This window comes from Theropithecus gelada, chromosome 10 (genome assembly GCF_003255815.1).
Source record: "Theropithecus gelada isolate Dixy chromosome 10, Tgel_1.0, whole genome shotgun sequence".
Taxonomy (NCBI): Eukaryota; Metazoa; Chordata; class Mammalia; order Primates; family Cercopithecidae; genus Theropithecus; species Theropithecus gelada.
In genome coordinates, this window is record NC_037678.1 from 45,024,003 (window position 1) to 45,050,030 (window position 26,028).

Below are 26,028 nucleotides of genomic sequence, written 5' to 3' on the forward strand. Positions count from 1 at the left end.
TGACCACGCTGGCAGTGTTTACCCCGTGGGAAGAGGAAAGGCCTAGAAAAGTGCAGAAGGGTGTGCTAGGGCAGGAGGTCAGGGCCAAGGCAGTTGGACCTGGGCCACTGAAAGCCCCTGGCCCCTGGAGCCTGAGACGCAGGTCTCTTTCCCAGTGCTTCAGCCAAGCTCTCTGTCCCCACCCTCCTCCACATCTTGTTCTCCGGGCTCAAAGATGCAGATATAGATGATGACAAAACCCACTGCCCCTCTCCTAGGAATCTGCACCCAGGGTGCAGACAAGAGTTAAAATCCAAGCTCTCACCTTTGCTAGCTGTAAGAACCTCTCTACTGCCTTATTTCTGGAATGGTAATAATAACCCAAGTCACAGTGTTGAGGAAAGGATCTAAAGAGATTGTGCCTGGAAAGGCCTTGACATACCTTATCACTCAGTGAGTGGGAGATGTTGTCACTATAATTATGGATGCTTAGGAAATGTTTACTTACTAGATGGATGGGTAGGGGATGAACTGATAGATGGTCGGATGGAGGATGGATGACGAATAGATGATGGATGTATGGATGTGTAGGAGGGTGGCTGCATAGATAGGTAAATGGAGATAGGTGGACAGATGGATAGTAGCTATGCACTCATCCACTATCCGTCTGTCTATTCTCCGTCCACTCATTCACCCCTCCCATTATTCATCCATCCATCCACCCATCCATACATCCATCCTTCCATTCATTGACATGCCCATCCATCCAGCTGTGTATGTGGGGAGAGTGGGTAGATGGATGAACAGGTGAACAGATAGATGGATGAGTGGATAAACAAATACATGGGTGGATGGCTGACTTGGTGGGTGGATAGATGATGGGTAGACGGATGTTCAGAAGGACAGTTAGATGAATGAACAGATAGAGAGATAGATGAATAGACAGATGGATTGCTGGATGGCTGGGACCACAAACTAAATGCTAAATTGCCTCCTTCCCGAAGGTGGCAGAAAACGATTGCTGAAGCTCTCTCCTGGTACCACATACATTAACCTGGCCACAGGGGGCCAGAACACTGTAGCCTTCCCGATCTGCTCATTAACTGACTCATGGAGCTTTCACCTATTCGAAACCAACAGGGTAGCAGCGTGACATTTCAGATTTGCTTTCTGTGGCCTTTCACTGAGCACGGCTCACAGCTGTTTGCTGGTCTGCCTTCTCCTCCAAAGGTGCCTTCAAGGGCCCCACATGCAGTAATGGATGTAGCTTCCCCAGAGCTAAGAGGATTGTGTGCCCTAAAAAGTTGGGGGCTCCTTCTCTCCGGCTACGTTGCCACATTCTCTCTGCAGCGGTGCCACCAATTACCTTAATTACCTTTCAGTTAGGGGCTTAATTTACAACATGGTGGCAAGGAAATATTGGAGAGAGAGTTTCCTTGGCAACCCAAGTTTTTAAACATAAGATTCTCCATGTTTTAAAAGCCACTTCTCATCTAATTTCCTCCCTGAAAATTAGCTTGGAACTTTTCAAATGCTGGAAATTTTAGCCTAACAGCAGGGCAGCACTTACATCTGAAACCATCAAAGACCTCAATTTCTCCCCTGCCAGAGGCGAGACCCTGGGAAGGTGTTTGGTTGCCTCTGCCCCTTTGTTCTGAAATGGCCATTAAGAAATGACCATGGGGAAACTTTTTCTGAGCTCCAAACCATCAGTCAAACTCTTGACAACAGCCTGTTTTCTAGACTTGTGCTGTTCAAGTTCCTTGTTGGCTGGAGTTTTAGCCATGAGCACTCGATTGATGGCAGACTGCAGAACAGCCAGAGGGTTGGGGCCTGTACTCCACAGTGTCTCTGGCCCCAATATCCCCAAGTTGAGAAGAACAACACTGATCACCACCCCCGTGCAGAGCGTATAGAATACCAGAGGAGGTTTTTGACAAGGCCACTCTCCCTGGGATCTCGCTCATCATCAACAAGCTTCTCTACCTCCCTGTCTAATAAAATCAACCTTTGCTCAGTTACACGGCCTGGTTTTTCATAATCTGCCCTAGCATGGGAGGGGGCTACACTACCTTTCTTCTGTTCCCACTCCCACACCTTTTAATCTGACCAAACCACTCATCCATCCCTTCAACTTCCAACCGTCTACACAGCATCTGCCTTTCTACTCACCCTTTGTTCATTCTCCAACCACTCTACCTCCATCCACCCAATCCTCACTCAGATCCCATAATCCCCTGGAATGCCTACACTTTTCCAGTTATATCTTGACTTTCCAAATATGATGTTATTTTATGATTGTACTCAAACACTGCTTCCTCTGAGGAGCTTTCCCTGATGCTCTTTTCCTTCCTCTGAAACTTTGAAACAGCCTGTCTATACCTCTCAGGGCACCCAGCTGGTCTGCTATGTCCAGGTGCAGTTTTTTGTATCCTGAAGGCATGTGGAAAAGCCAGGCAGGGCTAATTCGAACTCTGGCTCTCACAGATGGGGAGCTATGTGTCCTTAGTGATAAGATGAAAGGATGGATTGAGGATGGATGCAGGGTTGCTGATTGATGAACTGAATGGAGATCAGAAGAGTGACTTATTGGAGGTTGATGGACCATTAGATGGATGTACAGATGGATGACAAGCATCCAGAGGCATAGATAGTTGGCGAATATGAGAAAGAATAATTACATGGAAGAATAAAGGGTTGTAACAACGAATAGAAGGATGGATGAATGAATGGATGGATAAATGGATGGAAGGAAGGAAGGAAGGATGGATGGATGGATGGATGGATAGATAGATAGATGGACAGATGGATGGATGGATGGATGGACAGTAGATGGATGGATGGATGGATGGATGGATAGATAGATGAATAAAAGGATCAATGGACAAAAGCATGGATGGATGGATGGATGACTCAAACGAACAGAAGGATGGATGGATGGGTGAATGGGTGGATGGATGGATGGATGGATGGATGGATGGATGGATGGATGGACAAATGGATGAATGGATGGATGGATGGATGGATGGATGGATGGATGGATGGATCAATGGATAGAATGATGGATGGATGGATTGATGGACAGAAGTATGGATGGATGGAAAGAAGGAAGGAAGGAAGGAAGGAAGGAAGGAAGGAAGGAAGGAAGGAAGGAAGGAAGGAAGGAAGGAAGGAAGGAAGGAAGGAAGGAAGGCAGAATGCAAATGCACCTTCCCTCACTGCCCAAGCAGAATTCCAAAATGTGAGGGGATGGAACAGGAGACTGACCATCAGGCAATTCTGAATGGGGCAGAATAGTAACGTAGATTCTCCTTAGACAAAATATTACTCCTTATACTTTGAGGCTTGAAGTTTTTCAGTGACCCTGGGAAAAGGACAGGGCCCCCTGTGGGGCCAATTCATTGCGAAAGACAGTCCTGATCAGCTCATCTAAGCACTTGGACTGACTCTAAGTGCCAGGCAGTCAGAGGCTGTTCAATAACTATTCATTGGAAAGTGACAGATTGATCTTGGAGAATTGCCATTCTAGGGAAGCATCTGCCAGCTGGGAACAGAACAAAAATGTCACTCCTCAGAGCACATTCTCTCATGCTCAGCAACACGAAAAGTTGACCCTGCTGTTACCAGCACAGCCTTGAATCAGTAGTTGTTCTCCACACTTATGCAGTGACTGTAACCCCCATGTTAGAGGGGCCCCAGGGAACATCACTTCACGGATAGAACCAATACCCACAGTACAAGGAGGTCTGACCACTTCTGACGCATCTTGGGGCAGGACATGAAGGGCATGAGGTTGCATCAAGTGAACCCACAGAAAGTTGAGCTACACGTAGCCCAGTTCCTGGGAGTCGGTTTGTCCATGAGGCCAGGAAGACCCAGTAGAAAGAGAACCCCTGTTCCCACAGCCTGAGTTGTTGGGGAGTTGACAGCAGATCGAGGATGGATGCAGGGTTGCTGATTGATGGACTGAACACAGGAAGTCTGTTCTAAACCAAGTTAGAAGGGCATCTGGACTAAGTCCCTTTCCAGGAAGGAAACTCTCACTAGCAGCTGATCACAGACAAACTCCGAGGCCAAAGGAAGATGGAAACACCTTCACCTTTCCTCCTGAGTCCCCATCCCAGCCTGCAAGGCTGGACTCAGAACAGCTGTGTAGTCTCTTTTGGGCTCCGAAAGGAGAGGTACAATGCACACCTCCGGGGGTGCCGTTCACAGAGCCCCTGGGACAGAGCAGCAGCTTTCATTGTGCATTGTGGTCACAGGAGGCTTTAGGGACTCAGATTCCCAAATGTTGCCTCTAAAAGACCCAGCAGACTCTTCCTAACATAACTCAGCACTTTGTGTTCATAAAACTCGTTCTCTCTACTTCTCTCATCAGACCCCTCAGGAATGCGGGTTGGGGAAACAAAGAAGGGGAAAGACAAATTCACTTCTGCCTTATCTATAAAGTGTTTAGTTAAGTGCTGGGCACATAATAAGCGTTCAATAAATAACCATTATTGGGAGAGGGTGAGATGGAGGAAATCGGACAGATCTGAATTTAATTCTGCCATGCTGATTTATTGTGCTTCTGCCCAAGGAAAACAGAGAAAAAGAGTAACTCCACTTTCTCTCTCCCTCTCTCTTTAAGACTGACTTCACAGCAGCGTCCTCCTGTCCCCTTTGCCTGCAGCCTGTTGAAAAAATGAAAAGAAAAAGTCAATCCGGCATGCTTGGCTGAGCCCCCACCCCTCCTGCCCACAGTTCCCTCCAACTTGATGTTTAATTTCCCTAGGTCGAGATGAAGCATTCTGATGATCCGAGTTAATTCAAAATGTAAATTTCATCTCCTATCGGCTAATGGCTCTGAGCTCCACTTTACATAACAGGGGAGCAGCTGCTGAGTGAGTCACCGGCCCCCCGGCTCCCTGGTCTCCGTCCTTAATGGTGATGAACCCTTGTTGAGGCTTCAAACAGACAGCCACAGCCTCCGCACCCATAGAGGCCAGACCTGAGTTCACCTCTGTGGGCAGAGTATTCTATTAACCAGGGAGACTATGGGGCAGGGGGCTAATGCCAACTCCAGGGGCTGGGCTCAGCCCAGGAGGCTCCAACTGAGCTAGACTTGTCTCCCAGGGCCAGTCTTGGGCAGCCCAGGCTCATGTGTCCGCTCACCTAGATTTGGGAGCCTTGGCCTTGGCAGAGAATTTCACAAACTCTTCCAGCTTCCACTGGGTGCAAGGAGCTATCTTCACCTATCCTTGAAAAATAACCTTGAACCCTCCAGAGGTTGGCAGCTGGCATGGCAGACAAGGTCTTCCAGATGCTGGCTTTACTGGGATGAGGGTCCTCATGCTGCCCTCTGGGCCATAGAACAGGTCCAATTTCATCTCCCTGGGAGAAGCCAGGGGCTTCTCTTAAAGAGAGATCAATTGTCTTGAGGTCTGAGCTAAACAGCTCACACATGCCCCTGCAGACAACCAACCAGCAGCAGGCTGGGGATTTCTAGCTGACCTCTGTGGCCTGTGGATGAACTAGGCTTTGGGCCAGAACGGAGGGGATATGGGGTTATGCCTATGAGTCTAAACCCCGTGCTCCCCACTGTCCTTTCCCAGGTCTTGGGACTGGAAAAACTCAGGAGCAGGTGGGGATAGATGGTGTCATCAAGTGGGGCAAACAGGGGAGTGGGAGGCATCCCCAGTGGTGGGATTTCAGACACGCTGCTAAGCTGCAGTGAACTACTTGGGGTGCAATTGTTCCCATCATGTCTTCGTGAAGTCAGCCACACTCTCTGCCTTGTCACTCTCCCCACGCCTAGACCTGGACTCACTAAATCCTAATTCTAAGAGTCCCACCAAAGAACCATGTGACTCCAACCTCATGGCAGGGAAGACTTTCAGGGACCAAGGCAGAGTGCTCATTGTACAGCTGGGGAAATAGACTTGGAGAGGAAGGGACTGTCTTCAGGCCACCCCCAGGAGCTTAGTGGCTGGACTGAATACTTCCATTCCAGAGATTTCTGCTGCTAGGGAGAGGGGAGAAGGAAATAGGACCCTCCTGCCATATTGGAGCCTCTGGGTCCAGGGCCCCTGCCCTGTGTCTAGACCCTCCCCTATGCAGTGACACGAGCCAAACCCTCCCTGCAGCTGCCTAAGCAGTTTGTGTGGGTTTCCTGATGGGCCGAGAGGCTAGGGTGGGGTTCTTGGTCTCCTGACTCAATGCCAGTGGGGTCAGCCTAGAAGCTGAGGCTCCTGGTGACTCCTACTCTCCCACCTGCTAGCCAAGTAACTTTTGCAGGTCTTTGCTCTCTGTGGCCTCAGTTTCTCATCCAGTTGCTGGTGACATGACATAATTTTATAGTATTCGTGGTAGTTTTAAGAGGATCATTGGCCTGGCATTAAATGACATTGAATCTATAAGGAGAAAGTCCATCCTTTTTCCATTTTTTTTTACTCCTCCAGATTCAAAGGAGAGGGTCTCAGTGGGGTGCATAGACCTCTTCCTTCCTCAATTCTCTTTTCAACAAGGTGAATGCAGGCCTCTAACTCAAAGCCTTTGGTATGTTTTATCTTAGTTATATTTATTCTTTTACTTACAACTTTATGGAGCTATAATTTACCTATCATAAAACCCACCCATTTCAGGCTGGGCACGGTGGCTCACGCCTATAATCCCAGCACTTTGGGAGGCCGAGGCAGGCAGATCATGAGGTCAGGAGATCGAGACCATCCTGGCTAACATGGTGAAACCCCATCTCTACTAAAAATACAAAAAATTAGGCGGGCTTGGTGGCAGGCGCCTGTGGTCCCAGCTACTCGGGAGGCTGAGGCAGGACAATGGTGTGAACCCAGGAGGCGGAGCTTGCTGTGAGTTGAGATGGCGCCACTGCACTCCAGCCTGGGCGACAGAGCTAGACTCTGTCTCAAAAAACAAACAAACAAACAACCTACCCATTTCAAATGCACAATTCAATGGTTTTTAATATATTCACAGGATTCTGGAAACTCTACCACAATCTAACTTTAGAATATTTTCATCACCCCCCACAAAACACCCTGCAGCTGTCAGGGTCAGGGGTCAGCAGTCCCTTCCCATTGCTTCCTTCCCTGACCTCCGGCAACCCCTTAATTACTTACTGTCTCTACAGCCTTCCCTATTCCAGACACTTCATATCAATAGACTCATGCAATACAGGGGTCTTGTGTGGCCTGCTTCTTTCACTTCGCATTGTCTTTCTGTGGTTACCTTAGCAAGGAATGCTGGTTTTCAATCCAGTTGGGATCTAACGTCTTTTTAAGCAAATCGCTTTCAATCTACTAATATTTTTCCATTTGAGGGAATGAATCATTGGCTCAAGTTACCAGCTGTCCGTGGAATGTGGAATGTGTGTTGGACATTTGGAAGATAGCCCGAATCCTCAGGGAGGATCTGCGAGGCCCCACACTGGTGGTCCTCTGATTCTGGGGCCTTTCCACACCCTCGTCTCCCCCACAGACAACCTCTTTCCAGTTGCTTTCTTCGTTCTCCCTGTGAAGAGACGGGGGCCAGAGAAAATCTCTGCAAACAGTCAGTCCCTCTATTGAAAAAGCTCTGAAGGGCAGCTGCAGGCTGGGCCCTCCTCTGCAGTTACTCTGTCCGGAAGCAACATCAACAACGAGTTTAATTATGCAATTAGAGTCATTTTCCCAGGCTGAACAAATATTTACAGCATATTTTGCTGCAAATTGCCTCGCCTGGAGAGGAGTTTTGCCATTCAGACTGGTGAACATTCACACATTTACATATCCCATTACCAAGGGGCTCACAGACGAAACAGCTCTGAGGCAGCTCAGGCTGCGTAGGCCCAGCGCCCCCAGGAATAAGTGTCCAACGCAAAGACACAAGCAGGTGTCAACAAGGCAAATGTGTTCTTGGTCCCACTTCAGCGCTACTGTGGACCAAATGACGTCCGCTGCTCCTCTGCGGCATCCCTAAGTCCCGGCTCTGCGGCATCGGAGAAACCTCTGAGCTTAGTCCTGGAGCTAAGAGAGGGCCCAGAAGGTAGAGAGAACATAGTGCGTGGAAACAGTTCTACAACAATCAGCCCGGCATCGACCCGGTGCCGGCCACTCTTCCTGTAATCTGCCTGGGGGTCCTGGGAGCAGGGCCTTCACAAGTGCCTGTGTTTTTAACCCCTCTCAAGGGCCCTCGCTGTGCTGAGCTTCCTGTGTGAGGAGGAGCAGAAAAACTCCAGACAAACCTTCAGGAAAGCAGAAACAAGTTCATCTGCTTGATAACCCATCTGAAATTCATCTCTGTCTCAAGCCCCCATTTCATCCCGTGGAAGAAACTTTATCTTAGATCACTGGGGTAAAGTCAGTTCCTTCAAGGTTTTCTCAATTTGGGGGCACCCCCTGCCTCTGCCAAGCTCCCTTTTTTGCAGCAAAGTTCTGGGGGTAGTTCGTGTAGCCTGAATGACGTGGTGAAAATATGAATGACGCAGTGCACTTCCCCCAACCATCCAACCCAGGACCCAGCTGCTACTGTTACCATTGTATGGTGTTTTTAAAGGTTTTTTTTCCTAAGCATAAATGTACAAATACTCGATACACTTTCATTATCTACCTTGACAGGTGAAGCAGGTGGCAAATATTGCATGTCAATAACTTATCTTTTGCCGAGTCATTTTAAATGACTGCCTAGTTGTCTGTTCTCGAAAGAACTACAATTTCTTTTAGGTAATCTCCTATTGTTGGGCATTTAGGTTGGTTCCTAAATTTGGCCTTGATAAACAACTCCATAATGAGCATCCTTGCAATGAAATCTATGCAGACTTTCATGATTTTTCTCTTAGGACACATTTCTTAAAGGCAGAATTCCTGGACCCAAACTCTGAGTTTTTTGCTAAAATGTTTGAGAAGGGTGAAGGTGGCTCGCTACAGGGATGGGTTCACTACACCAGGAGAAAAAATGCTTCCGATATTCCTGATTGACTTCGCTCTTCAGCTCCTTTTCCTGAAATGCACAGTGAAAGTAGGAGTTGTGGAGGCTGCACCGAGGACAGATTTCAACTCCAGAGCCACAGCCGGTCATCAGTGGGACAGCGGCTTGGTGGGGGAGCGAGCTTCTTTAGCCTGGAGAAGTGGGGTAAAATAAAAACAAGAACAGCCGCCCCCACCAGGCCCAGCTGTGTGCCAAGTTCCTGGCTGGCATCATCTCATGCTTTTCAACAACCCCCTGAGGAAAGTAATCATCACGCCCATTTTACAGCTGAGGAAACTGAAGCTCAGTATTTCCTGCACTCACCTAAGGGCACACTCCCAGGGAGATGTAGGGCTGTGGCTCACACACAGACCCTCCTGACTGCAGATTCGGCACTGCACTGGGCTAGTTTATTTCATCCTTATCGGACTCCACCAGAGGTATTATGATCCCAGTGGCACAGAGGAGACAGAAGAAGACCCCACTGGCCAGTGGCAGAGCTGTGATATGTTCAAGGTTGCCAGTGTTTACTGCCCCCAGGGAAGGAAAAAGGGCAGGAGGGAGGAAGAAGGTGGCCAGCTTTTTCTTATAGATGAATTCACTGGGGCCATTGCTGCAATTGCTGACAGCGAGGACAAAGCAGAGGCTACTCCCCTGGCTTGGTGCCCTCTGGCAGGGTTGCAGGTCAAGGGAGCTCAGTAGGGCCCATGCCCTGCGGTCTTAAAGCCAGAACCGTGCACTCTGGAAGGTGCAGGCTGTTGGCACCCAGAAGGCCGAGTGAGCAGCCCAGGGGGCTCCAGGTTAGGGTGGGCCCCAGGAGAGAGGGAGAGAAGAGAGAGAGCCCTGTAATTCCTGGCTCCCAAGTGTGCCCGGCTCCACCTAGCCACTCCACCCCACCTGCCTACCTGCCAGTGCCCCCTAAATGACTCGACTGGGAATAAGGGCAGGTTTGTTGTCCTCGTTCAATATTTGTTGCGTAACTATTGTTTTCTGGTCTTTAACCCAGACTCCAACACAGCTTCCTGGAGGTCAGGGGGCAGCTCTTACATTGGATTCCAGTAGAGGACGTCAGTTCCAGTGTTGGTTTTGGAGCCATGTGGTCCAGTGGTAGACCAGGAATCAGGAGACTCTGGGCTCTCCATCTCACTCCAACCGTATTTTCAAGTGATGAGGCAGTCGCCCTCTATGAGCTTCCTGCAAATGGGCTTAGCTTATATACTTTGAATCATCTGAAAGCACGACAAGAGGACATTGAAGAATGAGCTCATAGTATCCTGTTTATTGTAGACAGAGGTCCCCGCACAGAAACCAGGATTTGGAGACAGATGGAGCACTCAGGAGGCATGGCTTGGGGAAACTGAGTCAGGAGCCAATGGCATGTATTGAGTCCTTTTGGTCCCCTGAAAACTCTTATGCTGCGCATGTAAGTCACCACCTCTAGGCTGTCCCCCAGACCTGCAGGGCCTGCTGGCAAATGGTCCAACACGAGGCTGCTTGGCAGGTGGGTGACGCTGTGCAGGAGGGGAAGGAATTTGGGGATGGCCAGTGTCTTTGCCTGCTGAGGGAGTGAAGAGTACCAAAAGCCCATCATAGGACAGTGGGGCACAAGGCATGCATTTTAACAAACTTTATCCTGGTGGCCCCTTTCAGGGGTTCAAGGAGCTGCCCAAAGGCCCCCAAGGGGTGGGGAAATGGAGGCCAGGTGGCCTGCACTCTGGACTCCCTCCCCAGCCTCAGGTGGGCTGCCTTGAGCTCTGTCTCCTTTAGTCGTGGGACTCTGAGTCAAGTACATGTCAAGAACGTGTTCTGCAGTGAAAAGGAGAAACAAGTTTGAATGCCACTGATTTAAACTAACACAGCAGATAGCATTGAATTCCACTAAGTGGTTTTTCCCATCAGTGGTTTTGATGTTAGAACAAGCCAATGAGTCTGGAGCTAGGACTCTCAGCTCCTTAATGGGGAAGGAAATCCTGGCAATTTCTCAGCCCTGATAGATACTCCTGGCCTCAGTTTCCTCGCCTGTAAAATTGGGGTGCTCTCGGCTTCACCTTCCATGTGAAGCCATCGTAAGGAGCAGAGGAAGTGAGGAAAAGAGGCAAGTTTTCCAGTTGAGGAGACTGGAGGGGTGGAGTGTGACATGAGAACAAGCCTGTCCGCTGGGGTGTGGTAGGGGTGAAGCCAATTTCACAGCCTGGATCCAAGAAAGAAACTACAACTTGAAGATAATAGTATTTACACAGAATGAACCTGTAATATAAAGTTTATGGTTTGTTTGTACCGTTCTGGAATATCCAATAAACACTGGGAGTAGAGGAGAGCAGGTGAGGTTCAAGGCAGAGCTGGGGTCCAAACCACCCACCTCTCTTCTCGGGCAGCCCATGGTGTTGGCATGATGTCCAGGACACAGAAGGCGCTCAATTAATGCTTGCTCAACCCAGATCCTGTCGGCTTTTCCTTCTCAAGAACACTTGTCTTCCCCACTCCCCCGCAGGGATGACAGTTGAGAAAACTGTTGCTTTGAAGAGTTAAAAGGCAAAAGCCTATGAAACTGTCCACAAAGTAATTTTTGTGGAAGCCTAAGCCCCCTCCAGACCCAAATTGTCAAAAAGCAGACATTAAACCTTCCCAGTCCAGCCACAGAAGCCTCACCATCTAAAGGTTTGTAGAATTGTTAAAGGACGCCAACTAGTGGCTTCAACAAATTCAGAAAACCCCAACCACGGTTCCCGGCCTCATTCCTCCCCATCTGCTCCTTCCTTCTCCCTGGGACCAGACAACCCACCCGTTCTTCAAGTGTGATTCTGAACGTCCCCACCTTCTTGGGGAGGGGGCAGGGATTTAAATCACAAGATGCTTAATCAGAGTTCACTCTGCTTGGTAGCTCAAATAAGAAAAACCGAGCAAAGCAATTCCATCTTTTCTATAAAACTTTATTTTGTAATTTTTTTCCAAGAAGTAGTAAGGGGGGAATATTGCAATTATGTAAAGGTAAGGAACAATGGTGTATAAAAATAATTTAAGCACACTTATTAATAACAAAGCAACTTTTTTTCAAGGAAAACTAGTAGGTCATCTTGCCCAAGATTTTTCCAAAGGTATTAAATATATTTTCGATAACAGTACATACAAATACACATACACAAATATACCACACAGACACATGTGGACGTACATGCACACACATACATACACAGACATATATATACAGCTCAAGTATTTTTTGGTGTGCATTCTAGCTAATCCACATAGCTAAAGTGAAAAAACACTAAAAAGATCAAATGCCTGAGTAACCTTAAATTTGAACAAACTATGCACTGGGTGTGAATTTCTGGAGGCATGCCAAGATTTCCCTTCTCATTTTCATTAGCTACTAGCTGGTGTTCTGTGGTTCTTCCCCTTAAAAAAATCAAAGTGTGCCTTTCAGATCTGCGCATGGCGGTGATGATTATTATGGTGGCATCAATTTGGGAAAACTTGCCCTCTCTCGCTCCTATCGCACCTTATGGATGGGAAGGGGGATGATTTTAAAGGTAAAGCACTCAGGCTCTGATTACATCTGGCTTATTCTTTGCTTCAAGGCAAGGATCTGTCTCTCGATTTCACAGGGGAGGTCAGCATTGACCTGATCCTCCAGATACGTCTCAATGTCTTCCACCTCCTCCTCCCAGAATTCCTTGGAGATGCTGAAGAGCTCCATCACGTTGATGTGCCCCAGGCCTTTCAGGTTCAGGGCATCCTCCTTGGGGATGTAGCCTATGGGTGTGAGCTTGGCACCGGCTTTCCCATCGATCCGGTTGAACATCCACTCCAGCACCCTGGAGTTCTCTCCAAAGCCTGGCCAGAGGAATTTGCCTTCCTTGTCCTTCCGGAACCAGTTGACATGGAAGATCTTGGGCAACTTGGCTGCTGGGTGCTGGGCCATGCTAAGCCAGTGGGCCAGGTATTTGCCGAAGTTGTAGCCAAAGAAGGGCCGCATGGCAAAGGGGTCGTGCATGATGATTTTGCCTGTTAAACAGAGAGGGAGCTTCCATTGGTAAATGATGCTCTCCTAGGCAAAACTGGCCCCATTGATTGTTGACATCAGCATGCTTTGTTCTCCTCTCTCTCTCTCTCTCCCCACACACAGACACAGAGAAGGAGAGAGATATAAGAGTGAAGAAGAGCGCTCTAATCCCACTTCTCTGTGGTTTCAAATCAGGACTTTGACTTACCTTTATATTCTGCAGCTGCTGTGGCCTCTGATCTCATGGCCGCCCCCACAAAGACTCCATGTTGCCAGCTGAGAGCTTCATAGACTAGAGGGACACCTTTAGCAGGAAAAAAAAAAAAAAGAAACATTCATTAGAGGCTTTAAAATTCAGCCTCTACAACCAGTGGTGTTATTCACAACATGGAAAGACATGGAAAGACAATAACTTTGTAATCGAGCTAGTCTTGCATTCACCAAGCTAAACTGCAGAAAACTGCTAAGTCAAGGTTACATGACTGAGGCCACAAAGTAAAAAGTAAAATTTGATCAAGCTATGATAGATTAAGGATTCAGAAAGGTTCCAGGTGACCAGAAGGATTCTACATTTGAACTTGCCAATTATTCTGGCTCTTTGGAAAAGAAGCTCAAGAAAGGAAGCCCCTGGGCACCCTCTGACAAGGTCATGGAAAAGCAGAGATTTCACAGATGCCCTTCGGTACCCAGCACACCCATGTTCCCAGCCTAAATGAACGAGAACCTCACCAGCAGGTCTACGGCCTCCAAAGATAATGCCTTCAATGGGAACGCCTTCCGGAGACTCCCAGGCAGCATCAATGATGGGGCACTGGCTGGCAGGGGTGCAGAACCTCGAGTTGGGGTGGGCACAAGGTTCCCCTATAAGATGGAGAAAGGCCCATGAGTGCCTGGCTCAAACAGGCAGTCCCTGCAGCCCGGCGCACCGAGGCCTCTGGCGGGGACACACCATCCTCTGGGCTCCACTCCTTATTCTTCCAAGAAGTGATGGTGACGCCTGAAGCTAGCGGCTCATCAATGCCTTCCCAGTAAACGCCCCCGTCGCTGGTCTCGGCCACGTTGGTAAAGATGGTGTTCTTCTGGATGGTCTTGATGGCATTGGGGTTGGTCTTCACAGAAGTCCCAGGAGCGACACCGAAAAAGCCATTTTCTGGATTGATAGCCCTTAAATTACCTGGAGATTTAAACCAGAGAAGTAGTAGTGGGTGCCAGGCAAAGCAGAACATATACTCTTATATCTTGCCAGACTAATTTCTATGCCAACTTCTCAAATCTTTTTTCCCTCCCTAGAATGTACATTTATCTCTTTTCATCCAAGCATCATATGCAACTTTGAGATGTTTACAATTCTTGCTTCCTCCACAATTTTCCACCAATACCATTTAAACAAATGTATGTATGTAAACAAACAGCAACATATGGCCCAGTTTCAATCCAGATTGAATATTAAATTGAAGAATTCTTACAGAATACGTATTTCTAAGGTTTGGCCAACTCTGGACTAACAGAATTTAAAAATCCAAACACTGGATCAAGGAGAACGTGGCATGTTTTGAAGGCTGATAATTCACTTGAGTCCAATCGTTACCAACAGTTGGGTCTAAAAGAGTCACCTTGTGCGTCAAACTTCATCCAGGCGATGTCATCCCCAACGCACTCAACCTTCCACCCGGGGAGGCTGGGGTTCATCATGGCCAGGTTGGTCTTCCCGCAGGCACTGGGAAATGCAGCTGCCAGGTACTTCTTCTCACCCTCGGGGTTAGTTATACCCAGGATCTGTTGGGGACAAGGTTCATTTTTTTTTTTTTTTTTTTTTTTGAGACGGAGTCTGGCTCTGTTGCCCAGGCTGGAGTGCAGTGGCCAGATCTCAGCTCACTGCAAGCTCCGCCTCCCAGGTTTATGCCATTCTCCTTCCTCAGCCTCCCGAGTAGCTGGGACTACAGGCGCCCGCCACCTCGCCTGGCTAGTTTTTTGTATTTTTTAGTAGAGACGGGGTTTCACCATGTTAGCCAGGATGGTCTCGATCTCCTGACCTCGTGATCCGCCCGTCTCGCCCTCCCAAAGTGCTGGGATTACAGGCTTGAGCCACCGCGCCCGCCGGGGACAAGATTCTTTATTGTGATCTTTGTTCCCTTCTCCCCGAGGTTGGTACTTCAGCCCAGAGGTTGGAATGTAGGCCCTCAAGATCTATTTCTTCAGGTATCCGTGCAAACAAACATTCCCAGAATCATGAAATCCAAAGGATCTCGATGGTCCCCTGGTGTTTGGGGCCCTTCAAAAGTGACGTATACGTGTGCACTAATCATTACTGGTGGGGTTTCCCAATCTGTCTGGGAACCTGCATGCTCGGAAAGGTGTACTGGGTCTTGCTGGATGGGAACTGTAATGCTGTTTGTTTCTGCCACCCCCCGGGCCTCTCATCTGCACGTCAGGGCTTCCTGCAGACTCACCAGCATGTGCTCTGCCAGCCACCCTTCCTCCTTGGCCAGCCGGCTGGCTATCCTGAGAGCAAAGCACTTCTTCCCGAGCAGCGAGTTCCCGCCGTACCCACTGCCAAAGGAGATGATCTCTCTGCGGTCAGGCAGGTGGGCGATGAGCGTCAGCTCCGGGTTGCAGGGCCAGTTGTTGACCAAAGGCTCTGTGAACAAGGACCCCTCCCACGTCAGTGCGCCAGGGCCCTGCTTGGGGGTCCCCGAGGCACCCACCGGGGTTTGTTGTTCAGCTTTCTTTTTTTATTTTGACTTTTGATTCTGAAATAATACACTTACTTTGTAAAGGCAGAGGGCATCCCACAGAATGGAGGCATTTGACAAACTCCCCATCGCCCAGTGCTTCCAGGACGGGCGTGCCCATCCGCGTCATGATCCGCATGCTGGCCACCACGTAGGGCGAATCCGTCAGCTCGATGCCGATCTTCAACAGAGGCGAGCCCAGCGGCCCCATGCTGAATGGGATGACGTACATGGTGCGACCTACAGGGTGCGATGGGTGGGCACTGGTGAGAAATGACCTTGGACTTTGAACACAACCAGCATTGTTTTCCCAGGTAGACCCATTTTCACAGTCTTCCACTAACACCACCACACCCTGCTGGCCACCAGCCCCCCTAGGTTAGGAGAGGCCACTGGAGAGTGAAGAGCCTGCTGAAATTAAAGAGTTTTCATAAGTGTGCAACCAGGTCCCACCAACCTATTTAAAACCCACATGCATGGAAATAGTTTCCACGTTTGTATAAGACAGTCTGTAAAAGCAGAAGAGGGATGTGCATTTTCGATACATTGCCAACTTCATGTATGGAACTGAAAGATGTCTGAGGTGGTGGGAGCTTCCGTTACTGTTTGAATTACCATTAGGATAGATGTAATAAGAAAAGGTTCTCTGCTATTTTTCCCAATGAAATCAATATTCCGCTCACCTTTCATGCACCCTGGGAACCTGGCATTGAACGCTTTCTCAAAATCCTCCTCTGACATCCAGCGACCGAGCTGGCTGAGGCCTGTTTTGGGGATGGGCACTGTGTCTCTTTGCTCTTGGGTGACGATAACTGTCTTGCTTTCAATCCTGGCCACATCCCTGGGGTCAGTGAGAGCCAACCAGCTGCAAAAATCACAGGCTTCCTTTCAGCCAAGCACCACGGGCAGCGAACCATCTCCTTCAATACCGTGGCTTTCCATGCCTAGCAGAGCACTGAGCATGCTAACAACAGTCCATCCGTGTGAACACACAGACCATCTAAGACATGGCCAGGCGGGCGTTTACTCAACTAGGAGCTGGTCTGTAGGAGAGGGGCTGTCTTTCGTTTTTATCAAGAATCTAGTTGGCAGAGCTTTTGTGCACACCACCTCATTTAAAGCTTGGGCTAGCCCACTAATGTCACAAAACTCAAATCTGTATGGTTCTGACCATTGCATTCAACTTCTCAAGAGTCTGAAACTCCCGAGAGGCGTTCATTGACCTTTCTCCACCAACTTCCAGGAGACGCAGGGGAGCCCTGCCTGCAGGGGCCTGGGGCAGGCAGTGGGGGCCGAGCTTACCAGTTGTCATACTTCTTCAGCCGCCTGAGGATGCCCTCCTCTTCCATCTGGCCCAGAAGCCGCGCATTCTCCTCCTCGGAGCCGTCGCAGATGTGGATGTGATCAGGCTGACACAGCTCAGCACTGTTCTCAAGAAACTCCCTCACTGCCTTGGGCAGGCTGTCCAGGGTTCCCTGGACGACTTTGGCCGAGAGGTTCAGGCCGTTTTGCAGTCGAGGAGGCATTTCTGCAGAGTGCTGCTAAGGGGCACGAATGTGAGGTCACCTGAAATAGAAAACGCAAGCGTCCTGAACAAAAACAACAACAGACATCTTCAAACACATTCGACGGCCTTTAGCTGGGACCGTGCATTGCCAAATAGTTATTACTCTCAGGAAAAAAAATGAGTTCATCTTTGTAATTTTTCGAAATGTAAATGCAAAGCTCTACTTACCTTTCTTCTCTTTGGACGATCTCGAAGGGAGATCCAAGGTTTCTTTCCGGGTTCTTCCTGCTGGCGAGTTTGTGTTCCCAGTGGGAAGGCCGTGCTCCGTGGCAGAACCTCTCAGCTTTAAATACCGTGGAAAAGAATAGTCCTGCCCCTCGGCTGCACCCAGGGAGGCTCGCCACTGACATCAGGGGGCAGGTCTCTGGATCGTGGCCAGGGTCAGTTATGCTTTGAGCCAACTCACTGCAACACGCCCCAGGGAGATAATCATTGAACAATAGTTGTTAATGAATGCTGGGAGACTTCGGGCCCTCAACCAACCGTAGTGAGTTTTGACACAACTTCCAATTGACTAAACCTTGACCCATTTTACTGCTGATGCAAAACACAACACTCCTTTTCTTAACAGGCAGGTGGGGTCGAGGACAAGGCTGCCCAGGGCACCTACCGGACTTCAAGGGCTGCTGGCAGCACATTTTGTGTGCCAAGAGCTGCTGGTTGGCAAAACACCACGGCTATAAGATGTCATCCCATAGTCAAAGTTCACAGTCAAAGTGCATGGGAAGAATGCAACCTAACTTGGGCAAATATGTGGCTTATAGGCAAAGATTGGAAATACCTAACCTAACTGGGGGCTAATCATTCTATTGATTGTCTGCTGTGTGCCCCCAACCGCCCCAGATGTAAACTCCATGAGGGCAGGGATTTCTCCCTATTTTGTTCATTTTTCTATCTATAGTGCTTGGCATAGAGTAGGCACAGAATGCACACATACTGAGCACTGTTCTAAGAGCTTGGCATTATTACTACCCTCTGAGGTGGAGACTATGAACAACCCATATACAGATAGGGAAACTGAGGCAGAGACTGTGTAGCTACTCCCAGCTGGCTGGTGGGTGGCAGAGTGAGTATCTGAACACGAGGAAGTTGGGGCCTGGAGCACCACGTCCCTCCCTGTGAGGTACCATCAACTTTCCAGAACCTTCCCTGTGTCCTCCAGGGAGTTCTGGGCTGAGTGCAGTTACTCCTGCAGTCCACTAGACACTGTTCACTTCCCTGGCAAGTCTTAGAGTTTAGGGAGTGGAGGCGGCATGGCAGTTTTGCTAGATTATATGCTTAAGCAATGAAACCTTTATAACAGTTTTAAAGAATTTGCTTTGCAAGCCATCAGACTTTCAGTCCAATTTAATGAACTATGGAAGCTGCTTGCTGGAGTTTGGAGAACACGGGGTGAAACGTCAAAAGAGCAGGGCTAGGCCTCAACTCCCCACAGCCAGCCCACACTTCCGTGGAGCCTCTCTGCCTAAGATGAGGTCAGGTGGGGACTTGGCCCATCTTCCCGCTGGGATGTGGGATGATCCCGGAGATAACCCCAGGACTGGGCTTAGAAAGAGCCGCTCTGCAAATGCAAGGCACTGTGAATGGCAGCCTCCAACCAAACTCACGTAGAGGACCTTCCCAGGGGGCTTGGGTCACACTGTGTTGGGCATGCACACCTCATCAAGTTCCACCAAAATTATCAACCCATTGCTAGGTTTCATTTAATCAGATTTTATTCAGCCAGTTGTGTCTTTCAGGGTAAATACGATATAAGGTGCATTTTGTTTCATTTGAAGTTATTCCCTGTTTAGGTCACTGGCATTCGTTATTAGTGGTGCTGTCATCCATACATAAGTTCGTGTTGTGTCTAAACCCAGCAGTAACGTGATGCTCAGTAGCTGAGACCACTTCCTTAGCATCTGACATCAGGGAATTAGCCATTCCAATGCACAACCGCAATTCCATGACACACACATCACTCCCGGCGAGGCTCGTCCCACCAAATTGGTAGAAAGTCTCATTTTGCTGATAAAATGGTAGCAGGTTTGAGTCCCTGAAAGAGCACATAGATTGAAAACAAAAATGGGAAAGCAGAACTCATTTGGAGTCCTAAATGCGACCCGTCCATTCAAGGTGCTTATGTTCTGAGTCTTCTGGGAGAGAAACAGCTAGTTCAAGAAAAATGTCGGAGCAGCGAGTCACCACCGACCCTCATCCAATCCTTTCGTTACCTGCGTTTACAGCGTGGAAAGACGATGTGACTCCCACGCAACTGTCCCTTGTCTAAATGTTAAAAAGCAAACATTGGTTTACAGACTTGCCTCAAAGGACAGAGGTCTCTGGAAGAAGAATCATGATAGAGAGTTTTGAGGACACACAGGCAGAAGTATGGGTGCAGGTGCCTTAGGTCTCGGCAGATGATACCCTCGGGCCCCCATCTTTCCCTGTCCTTAGAGACTCCCTGCCCCAACGGGGACTCATTGACAACAGTTTCAAGGGGCTGGCCGGAGGCATGGGTCTTGCCCATCTGACCGTCAGCTTATTTGTAAGTAAACCTCAAAACTAAGTACTCTCTGTTGGTTTCAACAGGGACTTGAAGAAGCAGCCGAACAGGCACCCTGCTGGTGGGATCCCTGAAGACCCCCAGTGAACCCCCCGAGTGGACTTTGCAGCGTGTGCTCAGTGGGTGGGGCGTGGAGGTGACTCACTATGCCTGTGAGTTGCGTTGGTTGTTTCTGGGGCAGATGCTATAGAGACCTCTTAGCTTTTTGGAGGCTCCTTAGGCTCAGATTTTCTTAGGTCCAAGGCTGTTCTTCTTTTGAAAAACGTATAAAAAGTTGAACCCAGGTACAAAATTAGGGAAGGAAGGAGAAAGAAAGACTGGACACTAAAAAAGTTTCAAACGAAAAGGGACTTCCTCCCTGCACCTTCCTGGAGCCACTCCATGTTTTGCTGTTACTCAGGTATATCAATTGCTTTTTCCCTGCTTTGTGACCACACCAGCTATATCCTGATACAAGATAATCAGACGGATTTAAAAAGATAAAGAGAAGTTTTACATCCAATTTGCTGCAATCTCATATTCTCTAGGAAGCCTCAGCGCAAACGTTTATTAAATGTCTGCTATGTCTCTAGCACTGGGCATAATAATCTTGATAATACTGGGCTTTCTCTGCATGCCAGAAATGGGATGCATTCCATGATTTTCTCTGATGTACATACCTTTGTTATCGTTCCCATTTTGTAGATGAGGAAACTGAGGGTCTAAACCCAGCTGGGTATAGATGAGGGTCGAGAAAGGAATCATTCATTCCTTCAACAGGGAATGAGCAGCTACTATTGCCAGTTCTCTAGATGTGTCCTCAAACTGAGAGCCCTTCCCTCTCTATACCCCAGCGCCTAGTCATCAAGCACTTGCTGAGCACCTACTGTATACTGATCCCAGGGTCCACTTCATAGTCAAGAGCATGCCTCACTCTTGGAAGGGGGCTCCTCTCTTGGGGTTTCATGCTCTGGGGTCACTGTCTGAAATTCGTAGTGATCTTCTAAGTTTGTGTCACTTCTACATTTGAAGGGATGATGGGACATGCGGCGTGGCTCTTGCACAGTTCTGCCTCCCTCAGCCTTTCTGCTTCTGAGGATGGAGCCTCAGCCGCCCGCTCCCCTGTCTCATCCTGCTCAGTGACCACTGCCACCCTCCACCCTGACAAGGGTCTGAGCACAAGCGCAGGGAAGTCAGGTCAGGGTTGTGCGCCCGTGAGGGTCTGCACTGGTTTCCCTGCGTATCCCCTGCCCAAGAGAGTGCAACATCAAACAGCAAATGCAAAATATGCCGCAACAGATAGACCATGGGAGAAAGGAATATGGGTTTTTTGTCCTCTTTGAACAAGGGATCCTACGTCTTTATTTTGCACATGATCCCACAAGTTATGGAGCTGTCCTGCATAAGAAACAATTTCCTTAAAGACTTAAGATGGGGAGTTGGGGAGACCCACACCCTGATGTTAGAATATTTGGTTTATCATCAGACCCACATGATAGTCCAATTAAAGAAGTTGTACATGGCCAAGCGCCACATAGACAGTTCCAGTGGGAGAGCCAGGGCCACCGTTTGCTATCTAAAATGTAATCAAGACATGGATTTGTCAGTAATCAAATTTAATTTGTCTTGATTTGTAATCAAGACAGAGCTTTGCAGTTAGTGAGAAATTTCCCTGAGCTGCTCACACGTGGCCCCTGCAGGAGGGGGCCAGACAGTCATGGCAGACCTAATGAAGCAAAGGGAGTTCCAAACACAAGTCCTCTGGGTCCCCTGGGCCAGGGTGTGCCTGTCCACCACACTTGGTCTACTGAGCATGTGTTAAGGAAGAAGTGGTCAGTGGCAGGGCCACCTCTCAGGTGTCATTTTGCACCTGTGATGGACTGTAGCCCAATTTCTCCCAGCAGGCTACCATGAACGGTTCTGAAACAGTGGGCGAACTGGACTTTGAAGAGCCTGTAGAATGTCGTGCAGGATGGAGCAGTGACAAAGACAGCAGAAAACACAGGCAGGGACAGCCAAGATGCAGCAGATGTGACCAGGGGAGGTGGGTATGGGGAATGGCTGCATTCCAGGTGAGCAACAGAAAACAAAGTCATGACTTTGGTGAGGTCTCACGGTGGAGGATTCAGGGGACAGTCTGATTGCAACACACGTTGGTGTTTCTTGGTTACCTGGAGGCCAATAAAAGAACAGAAATTCCGGGCCAGGTGCGGTGGCTTACGTCTGTAATCCCAGGACTTTGGGAGGCTGAGGCAGGTGGATCACCTGAGGTCGGGAGTTTGAGACCAGCCTGACCAACATGGTGAAACCCCATCTCTACTAAAAATATAAATAATTATCCAGACATGGTGGCACATGCCTGTAATCCCAGCTACTCAGGAGGCTGAGGCAGGAGAATCACTTGAACCCGGGAGACGGAGGTTGTAGTGAGCTGAGATCTCACCACTGCACTCCAGCCTGGGCGATAGAGTGAAACTCTGTCTCAAAAAAAAAAAAAAAAAAGAACAGAAATTCTAAAGACTCTCAACAGCAGTGCTTGGAGGTTATGTAAAGTCAAGGTCCATGTTTTCCCAACTGGGTTCTCAGTGATTTAGGGTGGTTCCACTCACCCTTCACAGAGGAGAGAGAAAGGTTGCGGGAGATGGGCTCTAAGCCCTCCTCACCCATGGCATCTCTGATTTGACCTGTTGCACATTTTCAGCTTCCATATTGGATGTTTGTAGTACAAGGAATTTCACAGCTGGAACATGTTGAAAATCCACACAGCACAACCAAGTTGTGCTGAAGAATCGAGAACCAGAGATGGCAAAGACACCATTTTCCCAAGCTAAGGCTCTCAAACACACAGCCACAACCTCCTCGTTTCACCCCAACCACCGATGGCAGTGACAGGGACACCCAAGGGATGACCACAAAAATGCCCCTTGGTTCAGGAATCTGAATTTGCAGGAAAGCCTGACTCTTATCCGGTAAAGAGAAAAAGGGACAGTGGTTTTCCTGAAGGTGATGAGAAACACACAGTGTAAATCCGGTGTCCTGGGACGAAAGGTATTTACGCAAATCCGCCTGGGTCTCTGTTGCCAAGGATACTACTCACTGGACACCCGACTGGCCCCATCGTGATGCTTCGGACAGCAGGAAAACACCAGTCAGCCTTGTAATGATCGGCCACAGAGTCATCCACCAGGGCGATTCAGGTCATCCACCCCACCTCAATTGTGTTTGTTAGGGACAAATATTTAGAAGTTTCACGTTTGTGGGGTTATCTCAATGTCTTTGCAGTCTGGAGGGTATCTTCACAGAGTTGAATGAGTCAAGTGCCTATTCTGATGTCATAAAATCCTATAATTGAAAATGTCCTTAAAAGATGACATTACTCCAGCTCAATGGGTAGGGATGTCCCCTCTGGGGATGATGAAATGTTTTGGATCTAGACAGAGGGGCATTACACAACATTGTGAATGTAGTAAATGCCACTAAATTATGCACCTGAAGATGGTTAATTTTATGTTGTGTGACTATCACCTCAATTTTTTAAAAAGATTATATTGTCCAGTCTTTAATTTTGAAGATGTGAGAGCAAGGGATTGGAGGATGGTATCCAAAGCCCACTTAGGGTGCAGACAGGGTCCCTAACACACCCATCACCCTGTCCAGCCTTCAACCTAATCATTCCCATTTCACTACACAGCTTGTGCTGTCGTAAGACAGTGAGCTCAGGGCTGAATGTACCCGGCAGAGACAATTCACATCCTCAAGAACTCTTTCCCCAGAAGTGTTGTGATCTTCTTTGTTCTTGTATTTTTTCCCACAATAAAGAAATAAAAATGAATCTAGACTTACACCACTTTGCTTGGTGCCTGTTATTAAAGCATGATTCTTGCTGCAAACATGTGCCCAGAAGACAAGTTAAATATCCAGGTGTTAGAACCTTTGGGAGGCCTGGGTGTCTCCTGTTTCAGTCACCACTGACGCACAGCAAAGTGACTCTGTAAAAGCTGGCTTATTTTCTTTGGAGCTTTCTCTGTCAGATTTATGGGGAGGCCTAATGGCAACCCAGCCATGAGAAACCACGCATGTGCCACAGCCCAACATTACACGCCACCTCCATCCCAGGAAGGATCTCGCCCTTCAGAGAGCCATGTCACCTCTCTGTGACACTGACCATTCGCTTATATGAAGGCTGCAGCCCAGGGCAATAATAGGAGAATCAGCCTCAGAGTCAGGACAAGCAGATTCTAGAGCTACTCTCCTGTGTTAATCTTCTGGGCACTTCTTAGAGTATGAGACAGAAGCATCCCTTGTCCTTTAAGCTGTTTGGAGTTGGGTGGCCTTGTTGTTTGCAGCTAAAAGCATCTTAATGAAGACAAGGTCCCATAGTCAGTTTACAAGGAACAAGACTCAAGAGACCTGGGTTGGTTCCAGTCTCAGCTCCCGCAGAAACCTGCCCAGGCCTCATTCTCCTCACTTGGGCGGTGCAGACGTGGATGAGACATGTTCTAAGGTCATAGCCACTGGGGATGTCCTGTCCCTTTATCTCACTGTACACGTTCCCTGCCGTAGATCCTGAAGCCCATGGTGGGTTTGATGTCTGCCTCACTCCCCTCTCACCTGTGCTGGATGACTGGGGCCCAGTGTCTGCTAAGCGGCCCTTCTTGTTGGAAGCTCGGGAGGTCTTTGCTCCTGTGCAGCATGTGCATGTGAAAATGGGCTGCTGAAGAAACCTGCCAGGGAATTTAAGTCCACAGCTACCTTAGGTGGAAAGGGATAACTAAGGAGGATAAGACAAAAAGCAGTGTGAAACTCAGGCTTGCCCCCATTTTTTATAGGCCTGCCTGAGTTCTCTCCTTCAGTTTGCATATCGTAGAGCATATCCAGATTTTTATTAACATCTTTCCCCATTCCTATTTTTTCCCAACCTTTGTTTGCATATGACTTTTAGAGTTGAGGGCACTAGGTGGCTACATGCGGTCTTTTAAAATGTGTGCATCATCTGTGTTAGAATCTAGAAGGACCAACGGAAGATCTGGGACACAAACAGATGGCTCCATCATGGCACTGCTGGGCATGAGGTGTCCGTTGGGCAGTTCACTAGGCTTTGGTTTCCGTTTCCTCCTCCCTAAAATGGAGACGGCCCTGGGGATCCACAGTGCCCTTGATTTCAGGTATTACAGAGTAAGCAAGTCCATTCTCTGAGTGAGAACAAATTTGCCACCGAATACTGTTTCAAACACACTCACAGAGAAAAGACAGCAGCACCAGGCAAGGCATGAGCAAAAAGAACTAATTGCATAGTTACCACAAAAACAATCCAATGCGCTTATTTTGCAGTGAGAAAATGGATCCACTTTGCAGTGCAGTTAACTCTATTGGAAATAAAGATAATTGCTTGAGAACTGAACGCTACCCTTCCCCGGAGCTCCCTGGTAACTATGCAAATTGTTCCGCTTGCCTGTAATAGTGCAGCGCGGAACAAAAATGTCTTTTCTGATCCACGCTGGGGACAATTCCAAAAACTCGGTAAATCTAAGTCACCCTGTCAGCTCCTCTACCAAGGAGGGTAGAATTCACATTTGTCAAGGCTTGGGCGATTGGACACATCTCCCAGGGTAGGGGTCCGGCCTCTGCATGTCTTGTCAGGGTCAGGGGCCTCTATCTTAACGATAGAAACCTGAAATATTTCCAAGTTGAAATCTAGTGGAAATTGAGCATCCTCAGGACTGCTGTTCTTGTAGCCTGGTGCAGAAGTAAGGTCCGTTCTCCTGCACACAGAAAACACGATTTATCTGAAAAATGACCACAGAGTCTGATGGAAAAAGGTGCCGGTTGACAAGCGTCCTTCCCAAAACTAGCCTACATTGCTTTGAAGAAGCAGCCTAGCAAGATCAATGGCAACGGGGAAAGAAATGTATACTTTGGTGTTTTGAATATTTAAAAAGCAAAATCGTGAAGCAGATGAAAAATCTGCTATGGGATAATAGAATCACAAGCCAACACAGATAGGGAGGGCTCATCTTCTCAGTAAGTTGGTGTTTCAAACAGGAACCTGGGAAGCAGGGTTCAGGGACACCTGCACGTTCTCATATATAAGTTCTGTAATTCTTTAACTTTCGATTCCATGGATTTCCACCCTCCAGTTTTCTGCCGAAAGCTGGCCTAGGTTATACAAGTTTTCTTTCCCTGGCTTGGCACAAGGAAGCGATGATGCAAGAGGCCTCTTTCCAAATCCCTCGCTGCCTGTTGGGAGCTGACATGGCAGGGCCAGCAGGGTGAGGACATGGCT

The 26,028-nt window shown here is 48.5% G+C and overlaps 1 protein-coding gene and 1 long non-coding RNA gene across 2 annotated transcripts; one reads left to right on the forward strand and one right to left on the reverse strand.

Moving 5' to 3' along the window:
• Positions 1 to 11,833: 11,833 nt before the first annotated feature.
• PCK1 (phosphoenolpyruvate carboxykinase 1) lies at positions 11,834 to 17,511 on the reverse strand. Its single transcript, XM_025399021.1, has 10 exons — positions 17,390 to 17,511; positions 16,957 to 17,220; positions 16,338 to 16,519; positions 15,691 to 15,894; positions 15,373 to 15,560; positions 14,536 to 14,698; positions 13,872 to 14,096; positions 13,652 to 13,783; positions 13,131 to 13,226; positions 11,834 to 12,924 (listed from the first exon to the last, which is right to left on the reverse strand). The coding sequence occupies exons 2-10, from the start codon at positions 17,178 to 17,180 to the stop codon at positions 12,470 to 12,472; spliced, it is 1,869 nt and encodes a 622-aa protein (XP_025254806.1). The 5' UTR covers positions 17,181 to 17,220; positions 17,390 to 17,511; the 3' UTR covers positions 11,834 to 12,469.
• A 2,087-nt stretch (positions 17,512 to 19,598) lies between these two features.
• On the forward strand, positions 19,599 to 23,589 carry LOC112633767. Its single transcript, XR_003121582.1, has 2 exons — positions 19,599 to 19,748; positions 21,650 to 23,589. It is a non-coding gene; the product is annotated as an uncharacterized LOC112633767 (long non-coding RNA).
• Positions 23,590 to 26,028: the final 2,439 nt, after the last annotated feature.

Coding starts and splice junctions, on each gene's coding strand:
- PCK1 (XM_025399021.1), bottom strand. CDS start 17,180: ATGCCTCCTCGACTGCAAAACGGCCTGAACCTCTCGGCCAAAGTCGTC. Junction 16,520..16,956: donor CTGAAGAAGTATGACAACTG/GTAAGCTCGGCC, acceptor TGATTTTTGCAG/CTGGTTGGCTCTCACTGACC. Junction 15,561..15,690: donor ATGCCCTCTGCCTTTACAAA/GTAAGTGTATTA, acceptor CCTTGTTCACAG/AGCCTTTGGTCAACAACTGG.